General features: G+C 41.4%; 1 protein-coding gene across 2 annotated transcripts in view; it reads right to left on the reverse strand.

Annotated features, from left to right (window-relative positions):
• LOC117257925 (plexin-A1-like) overlaps positions 1 to 16426 on the reverse strand; it is a 351734-nt gene that overhangs the window by 90862 nt on the left and 244446 nt on the right. For both annotated transcript variants that reach the window (XM_033628343.2, XM_033628342.2), the window contains exon 11: positions 932 to 1028. In XM_033628343.2, the coding sequence (XP_033484234.1) occupies positions 932 to 1028 (97 nt within the window). The remainder of the gene's footprint in view (positions 1 to 931; positions 1029 to 16426) is intronic.

The raw sequence follows: 16426 nt of genomic DNA on the forward strand, positions 1-16426 counted from the left end.
ACAGGCAGAAGAATTAGGCCATGACTGATAAGCAACTAATTTCCAAGCAATCTGCAAAAAGAATCGCGTCTGACATTTATCAAAATGAGGTCAGATAGAACACAAAGGAAGTGAGATTAAAACGTGCATGTGTGTCATCTACTGACTGAATTGAATGGTGAATAAAATTTAAAAAAAAAACAAGAAAAAAAAAACAGAAGGGAATACAGTAGCAAGGGTTAGTTAATCTGACTCTAGACATGCAAATTCTGAGAAAAAGACTGTACGACACACTTGAGAGCAAGACTTATATTATCTTGTGTAATGGGACGTCTAAAATCATTAGCTTTCACCACCCAATATATTACACTTGATAAAGAATTTGGAATTGGTAATTGTTTTCCACTTCATGCACAAATAGCGATTAAAAATAATAAATGCCATCCCTCCATGTCGCTCTCTGTTTTTCTTTATCAATTCCTTTATTCTCATCTACCCCCCGCCATTACATGCTGCATTTATCAACCTGTCATCCACCCATCGCTCTTCCCCTTCATCCTGTCTTCTGCCTATTGGTTTCACCATTTGTTTATCTTCCTCTCTAACATCCATCCCTATTAATTTCTTTGTTGGATGTTTGTTTGTTATCATCTCCATCCATCAATCACTCCTTCTGCCTCTCTTTTATCCCCGAGACAAGAATAGTGTTTTCCCAAACGGATGGTACACTTTCACCTTTCTCCCTGATGGCTGTCAAAAATGAAATTACAGATTTTTCATTGAGGGGAAAAAAGCTGCACATGACATTGTTGCTTTGCAGAAAATCATTTCAGACAGATAAACAAGCGGGGCCGATTAACATTTTTCCGATTAACATTTTTCTGCCAAGCAACAATGCTCCAGAGTCGAGCGAAGGGACAGTTACACTGAGAGAGAGAGAAAAAAGACCTACCTTGAATGTTGAATGGGTTGTCAATGACGAAGTTGCCATTCCACACCACGGAGAGGTCGACTGGTAGGTCACTGATGTCACTGCCCTCGTAGTCATACTGAGACAGACGGAGAAATGGAGAGACAAGGCGTGTGTGAGAAATTGTTGATTTATAATGGATTCAATGCAAATTGGGAATTGTACAAGATACTGTTTCATTTGCATAGTGATTCACCCCGGCTTGTTCATAGCAGACAGCGATACAGCCTGAGCATGCACACATGCATAAATCCATATTCACCAAAACAGACATATTTCATAAATACACATGGTGAAATAACAGATGGGTTACAGCTGAATGGGCAGGGAAGGATGGAGACAGGAATGGGAAGGGAAGAGAGGAGATGAGGTAGGATGGAGGGGGAGAAGAGGAGTGAAGAAGAAGGGGAGGAGGTGGAGTAGAGGTGGTCAGAGAGGTGAAAGCAGACAGAAATCAGACGGTGGTAGACGTGTCAGAGGACCTTATTCATTTACGCATGAGCTAAGTGGTGGGATGAGGGTAAGGGAGAGATAAGATGCGGAGCAGTGTAAAGTGAAATTGGCATTTCCAATTTGCTCCCTGACACACTGGATTTGATAGACGGGACTCGACCATCCCATATGGGCAATGGGGCCTGAGACAGACACACACACACACACACACACACACCCACACCCACCCACACACACACACACACACACACACACACATTTATGATACAGTCAAAAACTTTTCTCCACTCTACTCTGATTCACTACCATGACTCAAATACCAATCACATAACAAGAGTGAATAACATGCTTAATGATGTTATTCTGTGTGTTGTTTATGGCAGACTTTGAAGTTGGGCAGTTGTTTTCTCACACACAAGTTAGTCAAACAAACCACATTAAACAAACAAACAAAAAACATTAATTTGCTTTGACCATCTATGTATAAAGAAAACTGAATACAGCATTGGCAACAAGGCACCTTTCATTCCTACGAAAGTTGGTCAGTGGTGCATAAAGCCAAAACAAAATTCAATTTTCGGGTATAAAATTACCAAGATTTTCGAGCTATGTGTAGCTGCAGCCACACACTCCCCTACAAAGTGTGCCCACCAAGACAAACTCAACAACACAACTGTTATTGGAACCCTGCAAAAAGACAACATTGTAGTGAATAAATATGATGCCAAATGTATCAATAATAAATGTAATATTTAGTTACACATGAAGATGTGATTGACCTTGTAAGTAACAAGATGTTAGCCTTACCCTTATCCATACCTTAACCTCTCTTTAACCTTTCACTTCATAGCTAGTTAAATGCTAACTTAGCATTTTCTTCAAGGCTTCCACTTCCAGACCAAGGAGCGAAAGGGGCTGATCATGGACGTTTAGGTACGGTGGGCGAGTCATGTACAGTAGCTGGTGGGCGGGTGACGTAGCCGCAGCTATACCTACTCCCGATGTTGTGCATCCATTGGCCCAAAGAGCAAGCTTGCTAGCATTTCCTTTAACCCCGCCTCTCAACGACTGTGCCTCAAGCTCGCTCACATGATCAATGACAATTCATAATAACTCTGGATCAGGCTGATAGTGAATTTTACAAGTTTTAGGACATAATTATTTTTCAGTAAGGGCTATTAAAGTGTTTGTATTAGGAAGTTGATGTGCATAAAAAATATATATCTCTTTCACAATGTATGTCTGTGGGAAAATGTCTTATGGGCCCACTGACATCATGTGAGGAAATAAGAAGTTGTTATTACACCGTTTGGCCACTACGTCAAATTTGAAGCACTACTCCTGGGGGCCTGCCATTAACATAATTGTTTTCTGGATTATGTTTTGGCAACTTTTTTTTTTTTTTTTTTTTTTTTTTTTTTTAAATTCATTAACTGTGATGTCCTTGGATTACAAAGTCATTAAGAGGAAAGTAAATCTGAGCACAGGAGCACAGGAATTCAACACTGGAGCTCTCATGTGAGCATCTTCTGATCTGGCAATGTAGGACAACATTGTTTGTTGTCTTGTGTCATCCAAAACTCATATTTTAATTCATCTGGATGAACATTACTGATGTGCCACTTTTTGGGTGAAGATTCGCATGATGTTTAAGCAGCCAAAACTAATTTACAGCTTTAACACTGAGTGAGTCCAACCAGATTTTTCTGATGTCTGAACAAGCATCTGCTTCAATAGGACACCGTTATTTTGGTTACTTACTTTTGACACTTAACAAACTTAAGGTTAGGGTAAGAGAAATACTGTGATTTTAGTCAAATATTGAATGAGTCTACATGTCCTGTCTCAGGCTTCAAATCAGCATTGTATATTTTACCAGGACCATGATCTTTCCCTAACCAAGTGCTCTGAGTTGCATTTGATTCATAGATACTCTGACATCATTTGGTTTACACTACGTCATCCAAGCCCATCCTGAGGTACAAAGTGCCCACAGTCCTCTACCTGACCAAAAGCTTTATAGCAGTAGCATTAATCTTTATCGCTTCTTTTGCAAGGCTGTAACACAGATTTGCAGACATAGAAACTGTAAAGCTGGGCGCTAATAGAGTAAAAGGGTGGGCCTCCTTAAAAATAATGAACTGCATGGGCTGCCTATATACTAGCAAAGTAGATAGGCTACATTTAAACCTTTATCAAAGCAAAACCTGGTGTTCTTTAGATCAGTAATGCTTTCAGTTCATCCCACAGCCTTGAGGAGAAGTCAAAGAAATGAAGCGAGGAATGGAAGACGAAGAGGAACATAAACACAAGGACAGAGAGGAAAAAGGAGACATTGTAAGCAGCCACTGAAGGAGGGATGTGGGAAGTCTGGATCTCTTGAGACAGTTAAGAAGCTGAGAGGATTGAAACCATTGAAACCACAGGATTCTGGGAGGTCAGCAGCTCCAGAGCAGAGGGATTCAACCCAAACACCCTTTTGCCACAAAGAAAAAGCTGATTGGTCTTATTCCCTTCCCACTAGTTCAGTGTGACCCTGATCCATCACACATGAGGTAGGCTGTTGACTTTATTAGCATCGTGATTACGTCCCACAGTTTAAAGGCTCGTGTATGGCAGCCTCCAGCCCCAGTAAAACCACAGGACCTACACACACACACATACCCACATACTCCTCTCTCTGCGGCGTGGCCCCCATTAAACTTTAAGGGTTTCGACTTGTCTGCCGTCACCAAAACACTGGGCGAGCTTGTTCTCTTGTCAGTCCCTGCCCACCCTGCTGCCCGCCACATCATGCTTTATTCATACTGTCACATGGTTTAAAACGCCGACACAAACCACACTGTGACACTGCGACACCGTGCCACCCAGTCACACTGAGCATCACCCGCTGTCTAACTCGCTTCCTGCGGACACTTTGAAGTAAAAAGACAAGTTTTAGGCCAATTTACTGTTGAAAATAAGGAAAAGATAAGGAAAAAATTCAGGAGAAGAGAAGCAGCAGAGGGAGATACAAGCAGCAGACGAGGGATTTTAGGAGAAAAGACAAGTTAAGCTAAAACCTCTTTAGAACTGAGCCACCACTTAAACCGCAGGTGTCACATGGAACTTTAAAGTTTCAAACTTTCCAAAAGATCCAAATTGCATCTTGTAGGTTTTTTCATTTTAAAAAAAGAGACATAACAAGACAAAGAGTCTGCAGCCACGCTAACATGCTTACAGTCACAATGTTTATATTCTGATGTTATGTGTACCATGTTGAGCATCTTAGTTTTTCATGTTAGCATGCTAACGTTTGCAAATAAGCACTAAACACAAGGTACAGCTGAGGCTGATGGGAGTCACATAAGTTTTGCATGTATTAAACAGTGTGATGCTCTGCCCAATAGTGGTCAACACATTTTACTCAAAGACAAAAAAAGCCAACCCCATGGCCACAAGGAAAGTCAGGGGATCACTTCTTCATCAGGGACCATGAACGAGTACCAAATTTTGTGTATTTCAATGGATCCAACAATCACCGAGCTATTTTGGTGTGGACTAAAGTGGTGGATCAACGGATCAACTGATCAACTAAACTTACCATCTATAGCCATGCTGTGAGTGTAGCTAAAACCTAAAAAAGTAAAAAATACTGACGCTACATAAGGGGGCATTCAACTGAGCATCTCTTTAAGATCACACTTTAATAATGCATCATACTGGTCTTGTCAGTGACCAGTTATTGCTCCACTCTGACCTCAGAAATTCTCATCTAATGAAATTTAGAAGTACAGGCTTCCAGGTCTCATAGAAATATATGAAATGGCCATGACCTCTTAATATTGCATTATGTAGTGCCAGCATGTAATGTGTTAAAATATGTGCTGGCACCATAGAAACAATGACTATCAAAAGTCAATTTGGATCCTTTGTCATGGTGGACACGTCATGGTGATTAACGTTATAATCTAATTGGTAGAAAAAAAGAGAAAGTCTGCATAGGGCAGTGGTCAGTTGGTGTATGGGTTTAACATAACACTGGACTTTCACCCAGGAGCTCGCTATTCCTGTCCCATCTTAAACTAAAAGTAAACATTTGCTTATTTAAATTCTATGTACTTATGTCCTTTACGTAGTTCACTTTACCACATACTTTACACACATACTTTAGAGCTGTAAGTAAAAAACTTGGTTATTTTACCAGAGGCCACAGTCTTTTTCTAAATCTAACCAAGAAGTCTTGGTACCGAAACTCAACCATGCTGCCACCACATAATTGAACACTTTACAAGCCACCACCACGTAAAACGGTGTTAAGAGGTCAGGGTCATTCCATGAATCATGTTCACTCATCCACAAAAGCTTCCTCTGAAGTTCTTATCAACAGTGTCGTGTTATCTTCTCTGGGGATCTTTTCAATGGAAGTACGCTTTAAGTCTTTTGATGGACAGAAGTCTAATTTTGGAACAAAGCTCTACGTTTCTGTCTCAGCTAGACAGTCAACTTTTGAAAAATGACAGATACTCAGACATCATGATTAGAACTGTGGCATGAAAGTATATCTAATTATGGAACATCACCTCAACTTGAACCTGTCTTTACCAGACGGCAACATTTTAAATGATCTGTGTTTGAATATTGAGTGATGACTATCTCAGTCTGTGATGCTTCGAGGGGAGGAGTGAGGAAAGTAAAAGTGCTTAAATACATTTAATACAGTGTAGTGAGTGCTAAAAAGACAAATCTTAAAATATCTTGTTTCAGAACTTAAATTGCCACAGGAAACAAGGCATATTTATCTCACCATGATGGCAGAATGTTTCACTTGTTTGGCTGTTTATAGCTTGTTTCAAATGACATGTCACCATTTCATGTAAATGATGTGGAGGTGGTGACAGCTGTGGCAAACTCTTAAACACTAAAGTCTGTAATTTTTTTCCCTGCGTTTCCCTCAGCAGATAGTTACTGTACATCAGATGGTGTGGTCTGCTCATTTACAGCCTTTACCCCTGAGAATTTCTCTGGCCATGTGTGTGTGTGAAAGTAAATATGATTACACTGTACTCTACCTGATGTGTCTCTGGAGCTCCAGAGGGAAACTGGGAGGGCATTCACCTATATACTGACATGTGATGAGTTGTAATTCAACTGTAGCTAACAAGGACACATTTCCAAAGATGATGTCATATGTCTAACCATGAAAATAATTGGGAAAAAAAAAAATAAAAAATCATTCGAAATTCCTGTTTCCCCAAAAGTAGCCAAAATATCTTACTTTTTTTGACTCAGATCTGAGAGTGAGGAGTGCAAATCCTGTGGAACCTGATTTTTTCAATTCTGATTTGAAAAAATGTCTTTTGGTCCTTAATCAGATGGCAGATGGTCTGAATTTTTTGCAGTGCAACCTTTGTGTGAGCAGTCATATCAGAATTCTTGCCACTTTTACGTCACCCTACATTGACATTCATCACAGTTCTGCACTGGCGGGAATCAACCTGTGAATACAAACATGGAAGACAGCTGCGATGGACAGACCTTGACATCCTGAAATTTGGATGAAATCTGTTTCAGTGAAGCTGTTGGTAGCAGCCCTAGTTCTGCAACAAGCTACAATTAAAAATCTGTCTCTTTCTCGTCATCCTTGTTGTTGTCTGCTTACGAATTTGCTGGCTCCCAATGCACATCAACTCATCAATGAAAATGTAAACGCTGACTGCCATAGCCTCCATGTTTACCTCTGTATGACAGCGTGCTACATTTTTGTTATTGCTCTTTTGCAGGTCAATTGGGGACCAGAATCCTGAGTCTAATAGCAGCCACATGTAAAAATCAACGTGAAGAGCCAACCAAAAAAAAAAAAACAAATCAGATCGGAGCAATAAATTGTAACTGAGCACTAAGGCTTACAACGTGAACGTAGCCTTTGACTCACCGGCTGAAAGCATTTAGAAACTTCACGTTAAATCATCTTATTTTTAAAACTCTAGACTGAATGAGAAACTGTTGCTATCTTTTGTTTTGTGATTTATTATCCATGCTCATGTTTTCCACATTCTCTGCATTTAATTGTTGTTGTCTCTCAGCCATCCCACTCTGGGTTACCCCTTTGGCCCCCATGTAGGATTTCTTCCATACTAGACATTCCTCTGGTCTACTGGTGATTAGATGTTAGGATTTTGTCCTGCTGGCCTGCAGTTTAATTGATTACAGCTATGCACATGTGTGTGATTGGTTATTGCTTCAACCTCAAAAAATAGTCAATTTCGGGTTGACATATTTCCACTTGGGTGATTTTTGTTAAACATATTGAACAGCTATTGACTATCGCCATGTCACTGACACTTGGTACAGCTTTGATCTAAAAGTGGTGGCACCAGTGCTGTTAAAAAACTCTGCATCGGTGGAACCCTGTGGGTAAAAGTTGCTCGCCCCCTACTGAGCAGCCTCTCTGCTAGCCTGCTGTCCTGACTTCCCTCCCCTGAGCGCCCAGAGCTGCTGGAGATGAGTAATCAGACTCATTACTGAAGCCTCTGGCCAGCTCCTCCATGTCACTGCATGTAATTAATCTACCTGAGCCAACTCATAGTGTAGGCCCCTCTAGGGAGAGAGAGGAGAGGAGAGGAGAGGAGAGGAGAGCAGAGGAGAGGAGAGGAGAGAGGAGAGAGGAGGAGAGGAGAAAAAGAGGAGGGCACAGTGGAGGAAAGTTGGGTGGATGCAAGTGGAGGACAGCAAAAGAGCAGATAAGTGGAAAGTGAGAGAGGTGAATTAGGAAAGGAGGTGAGGAGATTAGGGCAAGGAGGGAAAAGAGGAGAGGCGATGAAAGCTGGTAAGGGATGACAACATAAGGAAAGGTCTGTTAATAGAAAGAGGGAGAGAAGAGCAAACAGGACATAAAAGAGTAGAGGACAGTGGAAGGAAGAACAGTTTAAAACGGGGAGGAGATAAGGTAGGACAGAGACACAGAGCTAGGAAGGAGGGGCAATGAGAGGGGACAAGGGAGAGAGGGAGGCGAGGTGACACGAGGAGAAAAAAGGACAGGGAGGGGAGGAGGTGTAAAAACTACAAGGTGAGCACAAAGCCGTCCCTGGCCTCATTACAGTAACACACCAGCCTGGCTCAGGTTCATTCGTTATCTGCTCCTGCACTCGTTTATTCTCTCGCTACATGAATCGTCTCCATGGATTGCATGTCCCCATGGATTGTATGAATAGATATGGCTCGTGTGTGTGTGTGTGTGTGTGTGCATGTGTGCATGCTTGAGCGTTTGAAAACTGCCGATGTTAACAAAACAGAGCAGCTGGCTTGTGAGGGGGGATGAAGGTAGAAAAACTGAGACTGTGTGTGCATATGTGTGCGCGTCCATGTGCAGGTCACCCTCATGTAATTAGTCATGTTGACGGATACCTGAGTGTGTGTTAAAAATATACTGCTAGCATACACATACACACACACAAGTCCCCCATTTCAGTTTAGTTCAATTCATTTCAGTTCAACAGAATTTTGCTTAGAATTCTCTTCTTTTTGTTTTCGCATTGAATAAAAAAGTTACAGTTCAAATAATTGATCACAATGTAAATGATAATTCTTCATATCTCACCTTAAACTTTAATTTTGCTTTTCCATGCACTTCGTTTTAGTCGCTCTCCTCTGCTCTTGCCTCTTTCTCAGTTACATCAGTAAGGAGTGTGTGCTTTTAGCTGTTATTTGTCCTCACTGACTTCCTGTAATACGATCATAAAAGAACGTGCATGCAAGTGAGATATATACTGCGTGCATGTGTCTGTGCAACTAATTAGCAATAGCAAATGCATTTTCTACGAAACGCAATGCTGCCCTGATTGCATTTTCACCAACATCACCAGGAGACCTTCAGATCGAAAATATGTGCAACTGCCAACATATTTGTATATCTGTATTTGTTCTCCTACAATATGAGCTCATAGAAACTGAAGCATGATAAAAGTTTATAACAGACGACTCAAAGTGCTTGGTTAAGGTTCGAGAAAGCTGTTATCTCAGTTAGATGTTAAAAAGTGTCTTCAGACTGGAAGCCTGCAGTATGCACTGATATTTTTTATATTTAACCAAATCTCCATCTTTTCTTAACGTTAATTAAGTTTGTTATAGCCCATATCTATAACATCAGACCACAATCCCCAGCTTCTTGTGTCGTAATCTCAAACTTGTACACCAAACCATCCCCCCAAACACCCTCCCTACAATGAGCAGTACAAAGGTGGATTCAAACAGGAAGCAAAATGAATTTTCTCCTCTGGTCATTTGCATAAATTTGAACAGTAGACAGTTCATGCAGTTGCCCCAAACAGTCAATGTAGTAACTAAATGTTAGCTGTCAGCTGGCTAGAAATGGACATGCTGACTGAGTGTACGGGACTAGCAGCAGTCTCAGGGCCTCAAAAATGAAGCCAACAGCAAAGTACCAAAAATTGCAGTTCCTCAAATGGCCACTTGACACTGGCTCAAAGAGAAAGTAAATACCCAAAGAACCCCACGTTGTAATGCCCAACTTTAGAGCAGAAATAAACATGTTTATAGCCTGGTACAATAAATGGATTTGGTTTCTGTTGCTAATTTCCCCGTTCATGATTACTGTACATGGGATGAATTTTTATATTACTCAGCCTTAAAATGTTGTTAAGGATTAAACTTATAATAATTTATTGTGCAAAATTGTACTATAAGACCCTCTAAGGAATCGGGTATTCATTAGAAAGTACATTTTGCATTGATTGTTTTAAACCTGTTTTTCACAAGTGAAAATTAGCATTAGCATTATCACAGTTAACCCCAGCTGTAAATACACAGACTGTCCTCACAAACTGTTAGTATGTTTTCTGACAAAAAGTAATGCACACAAATTCGTACATATCCTATATATCTTGAAAGGCTGCGATCACGTGACTAGTACGCTGACAGGAGTAAACAAGGAAGCAGGCCTGAGTGGTCTTGTAAGGAGGCAGGTTGGGGTGGTGGATGGGTCACAAAAACTGGGTCTTTTCCACAGGACTTTCCCCTGGACTCGTGTGTTTGGAACCTTGAACTATGAATGAACTTTGTGTCATTTTAAGGTACATCTTCACCATGTTTCCCTTCCTAAACCTAACCGCAGTAACTGTATGTTACAGATGTAATGTCAGTCATGGGCCACTAATTCGTAGGATATCATACGAAATGTTGTACATGCATTCTTCGTAGGATATCATACTAACATTCCGTGAAAATACATTAAAATAAACCATGCTAACAAAGCTAGCAGCTAGGATTATCTCCACCCTGTTGTCCAAATATGGTCACTCCTGGCTACCAAATTTGGATAGCAACAACCAAAATGCCAGCCTCAAGGCTTCAAAATGGGAGTCCACAAACCAATGGGTGACATGACCATGGCTTCGGCTATTTTTTTTTTTTTTTTTTAACAGTTAATGTTTTTTGCCTTTGTGTCTTTGTGTGGCAGCTCATCCTCTGACTGAACCCAGAAGTCACCAACTAATTTCACCTCTTGAAAGTTGACTTTGTATGCAATCCTGCTGCCTCTAAAACTCACACTGAGCTCTGTGTGAACACAGTTTAAGAATATTACTCCAAATGGAACGTACAGTAAGCTACGTACCAATTGCCTTAGCTCCAAAAGTATTTGGCAAAGATCATTATTGACATACCAACTTATTTTGTTGGAGTCAGTGTTGCAGGAAAAGATATGCACTTGTGTACCCTGCCTGTGTCACACTGTATGTGTGCTACATGTATCATGTTTGTGAAAGTGAGGTCTAGACTTGAGCAAAGTCTAGACCAATTTATGGACTGTGAACACAAAAACAAACACAGTCTGTCATCCTCCAAAAATTTACTATGCTGCTCACAAGAATGCCAGAATCATGGACTTACAGTGGGAACTTCATTCGCTCAGGTACACATATAGACAAACACACACACACACACACACACACACACACACACGGTGTTTGATAGCCTATGTGTGTCAGTGTAATAAATCATGTAAAGCAGGTTGCTGGTTGTTGCTGATGCTACAGTCTCCGTCTGCTCCACATGATTAGGAAGAGGATCATGTGGAGAATCTCCATATGTCTGCTTCACGTTGGGTTTCCAAACCCCTGGGGAGGACGTGTGTGTATGTGTGTGTTTGTCCATGAAGAAACCAGTAGGTACCCACGCAGCTTGCATGGATCCTATCTGTGTGTGCCTGCGAGCTGTGTGTGTGCGCGCGCCTCAGCATGTGTTTTCCTGTGAACGTCCCAGGGTGCATCCATGCATACTGTGGTCCCTGGTGTATTTGAGTATGCAAGTTCAATGTTTCAGTGTTTGGCGATGGGCTAAATAATGCACAAAGAGACAGAAAGATTGAACGGATGAGTGTTCATCTACTGCTGGCTAATTTTCTCTGTGATTTATTACACTCTACTGTCCCAGTCACAGCCAGCTGTGATACATATACACACACATCCCTACTGAGAATACTGAATACAATGGTAGCAAGTATCCAGGTTCTCAATCATAGATAGATCTTTTGTGTGCTGATCCTCTGTATTAACTCTTTCATTCTCATTTTTTCCAATTAACACAATTATTATTACTCCTAATTACCTACCCAAAAAGGGGAGGCTACAAAAACATTTACACCTGGGCTGTAAGATCATACCAGTGTCTTTAGATACCAGGGTCTTTAGATGTGACAAATCTATAGAGATTTATTATCAACCTCTGCAGCTCTCTCAGCTCTGTGGAACATTTTAATATCTTTTAGCTCATTGTTTTGGATTTAAGGCCCACAATTTTAGAATTCTGGTTCATTCTTACTGCTCTCACTGCAGTAGTTATTAATAGTCATTATTTATTTTTATTTTTTTACAGATGCAGGCAGGTGTTTTCAGCAAAAAAGGTCACTATACACTACCATGGATGTATTAAGAGAACTGGATACAGTGGTTAACATGGGGGCCCATTCATTCCTATGAGAGTTGCTTATAACCCTTTTCCATAAAATTACAAAAAACAAGCATCGACCAACTATCAATGAGAGCATGCTCCTCATTGAGTCTTCACTTGACCCCCCCGTCCTCTCTTTCCAGCCTGTAGAATATAACACCCCAATGATGTCATCACAGACACTCTTCAGGTCAAGGAAAACCTGCTACTTTTTGTTTCCAGCTGAGAACCAGTTTAAAGTTACTGAACTAATTTATTTTTTGGTCGAACTGGCATGGAACTGCGTGAAATTACGTGATCAGTGATGATTGGCACTGCTTCTGCACTGTGCAGCCCATAGAGCAAGCACGAGAGACTTAGAGGAACCAAGCATGGCCAAGTGTGGCTAAACGTCTAACTTCCGAGCCAGTGACTTCTAGTTTAGCACTCCGTTAACTTGAATGAGAATAAAATTATTTAATCATGCGGCTCATCTAGATGAAATGTTAGTGGACTTTATGGATGGAATCCTGGTAGTGAAACAAATCACTTCACTGGGGTTGTGATGTTCAAAAAAATGTATCCACTGATTTACAGATGTCTTATTCCCCATGTAATACAATTGAAAGTCTTTTTGGGCCACGGGGCATCACGTGACAGACCCAGCAGTTGTAATTACACTGTTTGGCCGCCAGAAAATTGGCCTCAAAGCCTGGCACACTTCCTGGGGGACTGTACACTACCTGCCCACACACTCAGACAGAATTAATAACTAAAATAACTGCCTTACGGTTGTACGTCTATGCGAACCAGCAACGTTGCAGTTGTAAACCTTTGTCTGTCCAAAATGTCCGATGTTTTATTAACTGTTTTATATCGTCATTGACTGTTGACCCCTCACTCCTCTTCATTATCTTCAATACCATGTTGACTGTAAGAGGCATTGGGGGGACAATTCCATGTCTAGAGTGGCTGCGATCAGCTGTTGCAGCCACCTTGCACTCTACTGAATGCACTTCTCTAGTTAGTGTATGTTTCTTAAATTATGGCCAAAAAAATGTTCTGTGAGGTCACAGTTTATCTTTGAATCCAAGTGGACGTTTACACCATATATAAAGAAATTCCCTCGAGGCGTTTCTAAGATATTGTGTTGACGATAATCGGATGTAGGTGCCAATGGACAGAAAACCCCAAAACATAATGCTGCTCGTACAGAGGCATAAAAACAAACTATCAATACAGATGAATGCAGCTTTTGAAGCATACTTTTAAAACAGCTTTAGGTATTGCACTTCCATAAACTTGGGGGACAGAGTCTTGGTTATAATGACTTTTAGTCCTTAGGGTCAGTGTTCCAAAAACACTTCCCCAAATCCATCTTGGCTGTGTCTTACTTTAGACCCTGCCTAAAAACCTATTCTTTAAAAGTCCACACCATCCGATTTTGAATTGCAGGGTTTCTGTTAAATATCTGTGGGCTCTAAACCCGAGCCAAGTTAACTTTAATGATGTCAATTTTTCAGACTTTAGAAAATTCCCTCCAGAAATGCTGTCTTTTCACAGGCTGAGCAGCACTCAGTTAATTGAGCATACGGTGTAAAATTGGTAGTGTGTCCCTTTTCTGTATGAAATTCACACAGCAGACTCAAAAGTGGCTTGATTTGTTAATCCATCATAGTGGACAAAAAGTCAGCATTCATTTTTATCAGAGTTGCGCAGGTCATGCAATGCAGACATTTCAAATTGATCTGCAGAATTCAAACTTAGTGTGTTCACTGTCGTTCACAACAAAAATCAAGATTCAACAGTAGATGCTTATATTGTATGGGAATAGGCCTGCAACAGCAAGAAAAACACAGACAATGTCAAACATAGCCAGACATTTAGCTGTGATGTCATACATTCTTCATTGTCTGCTTAAAGGCATCTTGAACAGTAGTTTATGAGATGGGTGCCTTGTTGCCAGATCTTACCAACAGGTCTTAAAAGGTGACACACGATGACATTACTATACTTTCCTTACTTCTGTGCTGTACTGTACAATTGAATAGGCATGTCTGAAAACATTGTCCCTGTTGTCCCAACTGTCCTTCCAGCCTCTGTGGTTCTAGTTAATCTCAGCAGTTTCACTTTTGTACGGATCATGATTTTCTTCTCTTTCAGCATCACTTTTTCAAACATGCTCATCTTTTATATTCCACATGTTTTTTCTCTCCATCTGTTTCTACCTCATTTGTTTGTTTCCCAAAGTCTGCTTGCTGAGCTTAGTCTTCTCTTCCTCCCCTCTGTCTTCCTCCATTCTTCCCATTCTCTCTTCCCTCTTTCTACCTCCTCCATCGCACTCTTTGTTGCATCGTCATTGTCTGTTCCTAATTCCCTCACCTCCTCTTTGGCTCTCTCTTTCTTTGTCTTTTTCCCCGTTTTAGCGGTTTGCCAGGCTTGTGTGTGTGCGTCTGTGTTTGTGTGTGTCCGTCACTCTACCACACCACTGCAATTCATCATCATTTTATCTACAGCTCCCTTAATTGGATCCTATCACAGTCCCACCTGACGAGGAGAGAGGAAGGGGGGGTGGAGAGGAGGAGGCTTACTCACTCACAACACTGCATGGATCCGCTCACGTGGGTGCGCGCTCTCGCTCACACACACACACACACACACACACACACACACACACACACACCAGCCCTCTTGGTCTAGCCTAGCTTCATAAACAGCTGCAAAGTTGTATCGAGGCTTGTATATTTGCCACTTTTTTGCACCGAGGAACAAAGAAATGAATGCATGTGCATGTGTAAGTGTGTGTGTGCATCCATTCAGTTTGCCAGTGAATTGGAGATTTGCTGAGGAAGGTCTCTGTCCTCCAGCATCAGCAACTCTCAGCAGTAGTACTGGTGTAGTAATGAATGTATTGGAGTGAGTCAAACTGGGTGTGGAAACTGCACGTGGGTATATCCTGCTGGTGTTTGGTGGTGTGGGAGGCTTTCAGAATAAACTTAAAAAACAACACAGGTTGAAGAAAAACAACTAACATACAACTATGGTGTACAAGCAATATGTAGTTTATCTACACAATATTTTTCTTGAAGCACTGAGGCTATTAAGTCACTGATGCAAGCCTGGACTTCCCTGGGTGTCGTAATGCCAAAGGTGAACGGACTAATTCAATAGTAAAAGCTAGAAGTCTGTTAGGAAAAGGATTGTGTGTTTAACTTTGTCCAATTTATTCAAATATTCAACTTGATGTACAGCAATTACGTTTTTGCGGCTCACTCTCTATTCAATAGGCTTTCAAGTAGTCAGGTCACTGAGGACAAATCTGACAAAAACCCGTAATAACAACCCAAAAAGTCAAAATCTGAAAGAACGCTCGCTTGCATGAGGCAATTACAGAGACACAAACGACTAAATATGCACAAATTACCTTTCCAAAACACAAAAGAACTGTAGGAGCCATCATTACGATCTGTAAATCAACTTCAATAATGTGCCACAGAAGTACTTTTCGTGTCATTATCCAACATCAGAGGCAGAGCGACTTCCAGGATCACAACGCTGAAGCTCATTCTTTTCCCTTTGTAGGGGAGAAAGTGGATGACTGGGCAGAGTTCAAAAACAGCAAGTGGCCGCAAATCAGCAATGTGTTCCCAAGCCCAGCGGTAATGCGGCAGCCGGCTTAAATGACCCGGAGCCCCTGACAAGTGTGTGACAGGCTGAAGAAAAGGTGGCCGGCGAAGCTGCCAAAGCCACACACTGGCTCCTGCTGCCTTTTAACTGCGAGGACTTGCTATTGGACCTATCACCGTGAGTGAGCGCTGCGACGTGCGGCTCGCATGTTAATCATATGTCTCGTTAAGTAAGTCATAATTGGTGTCGTTAAAATGCCTCCTCTCTGCCTCATGCCCTGATTGGAGCTGAGGAAATTAACATTGCTGAAATGGTCGCTCCCTATTAGTGGTGACAGTTTGACTGAGGGCTAAGAGGCAGGAATGAAGCGTGGGAATGAAGAGAGAGTGGCTTTGCGACAATCAGACCCTGTGGCCATACGCCTCGGTTTCAAGTCTCTGCCACACCAGTCTATTAATGCTGGTCTCTGTG

Source organism: Epinephelus lanceolatus, chromosome 8 (genome assembly GCF_041903045.1).
Source record: "Epinephelus lanceolatus isolate andai-2023 chromosome 8, ASM4190304v1, whole genome shotgun sequence".
NCBI lineage: Eukaryota > Metazoa > Chordata > Actinopteri > Perciformes > Serranidae > Epinephelus > Epinephelus lanceolatus.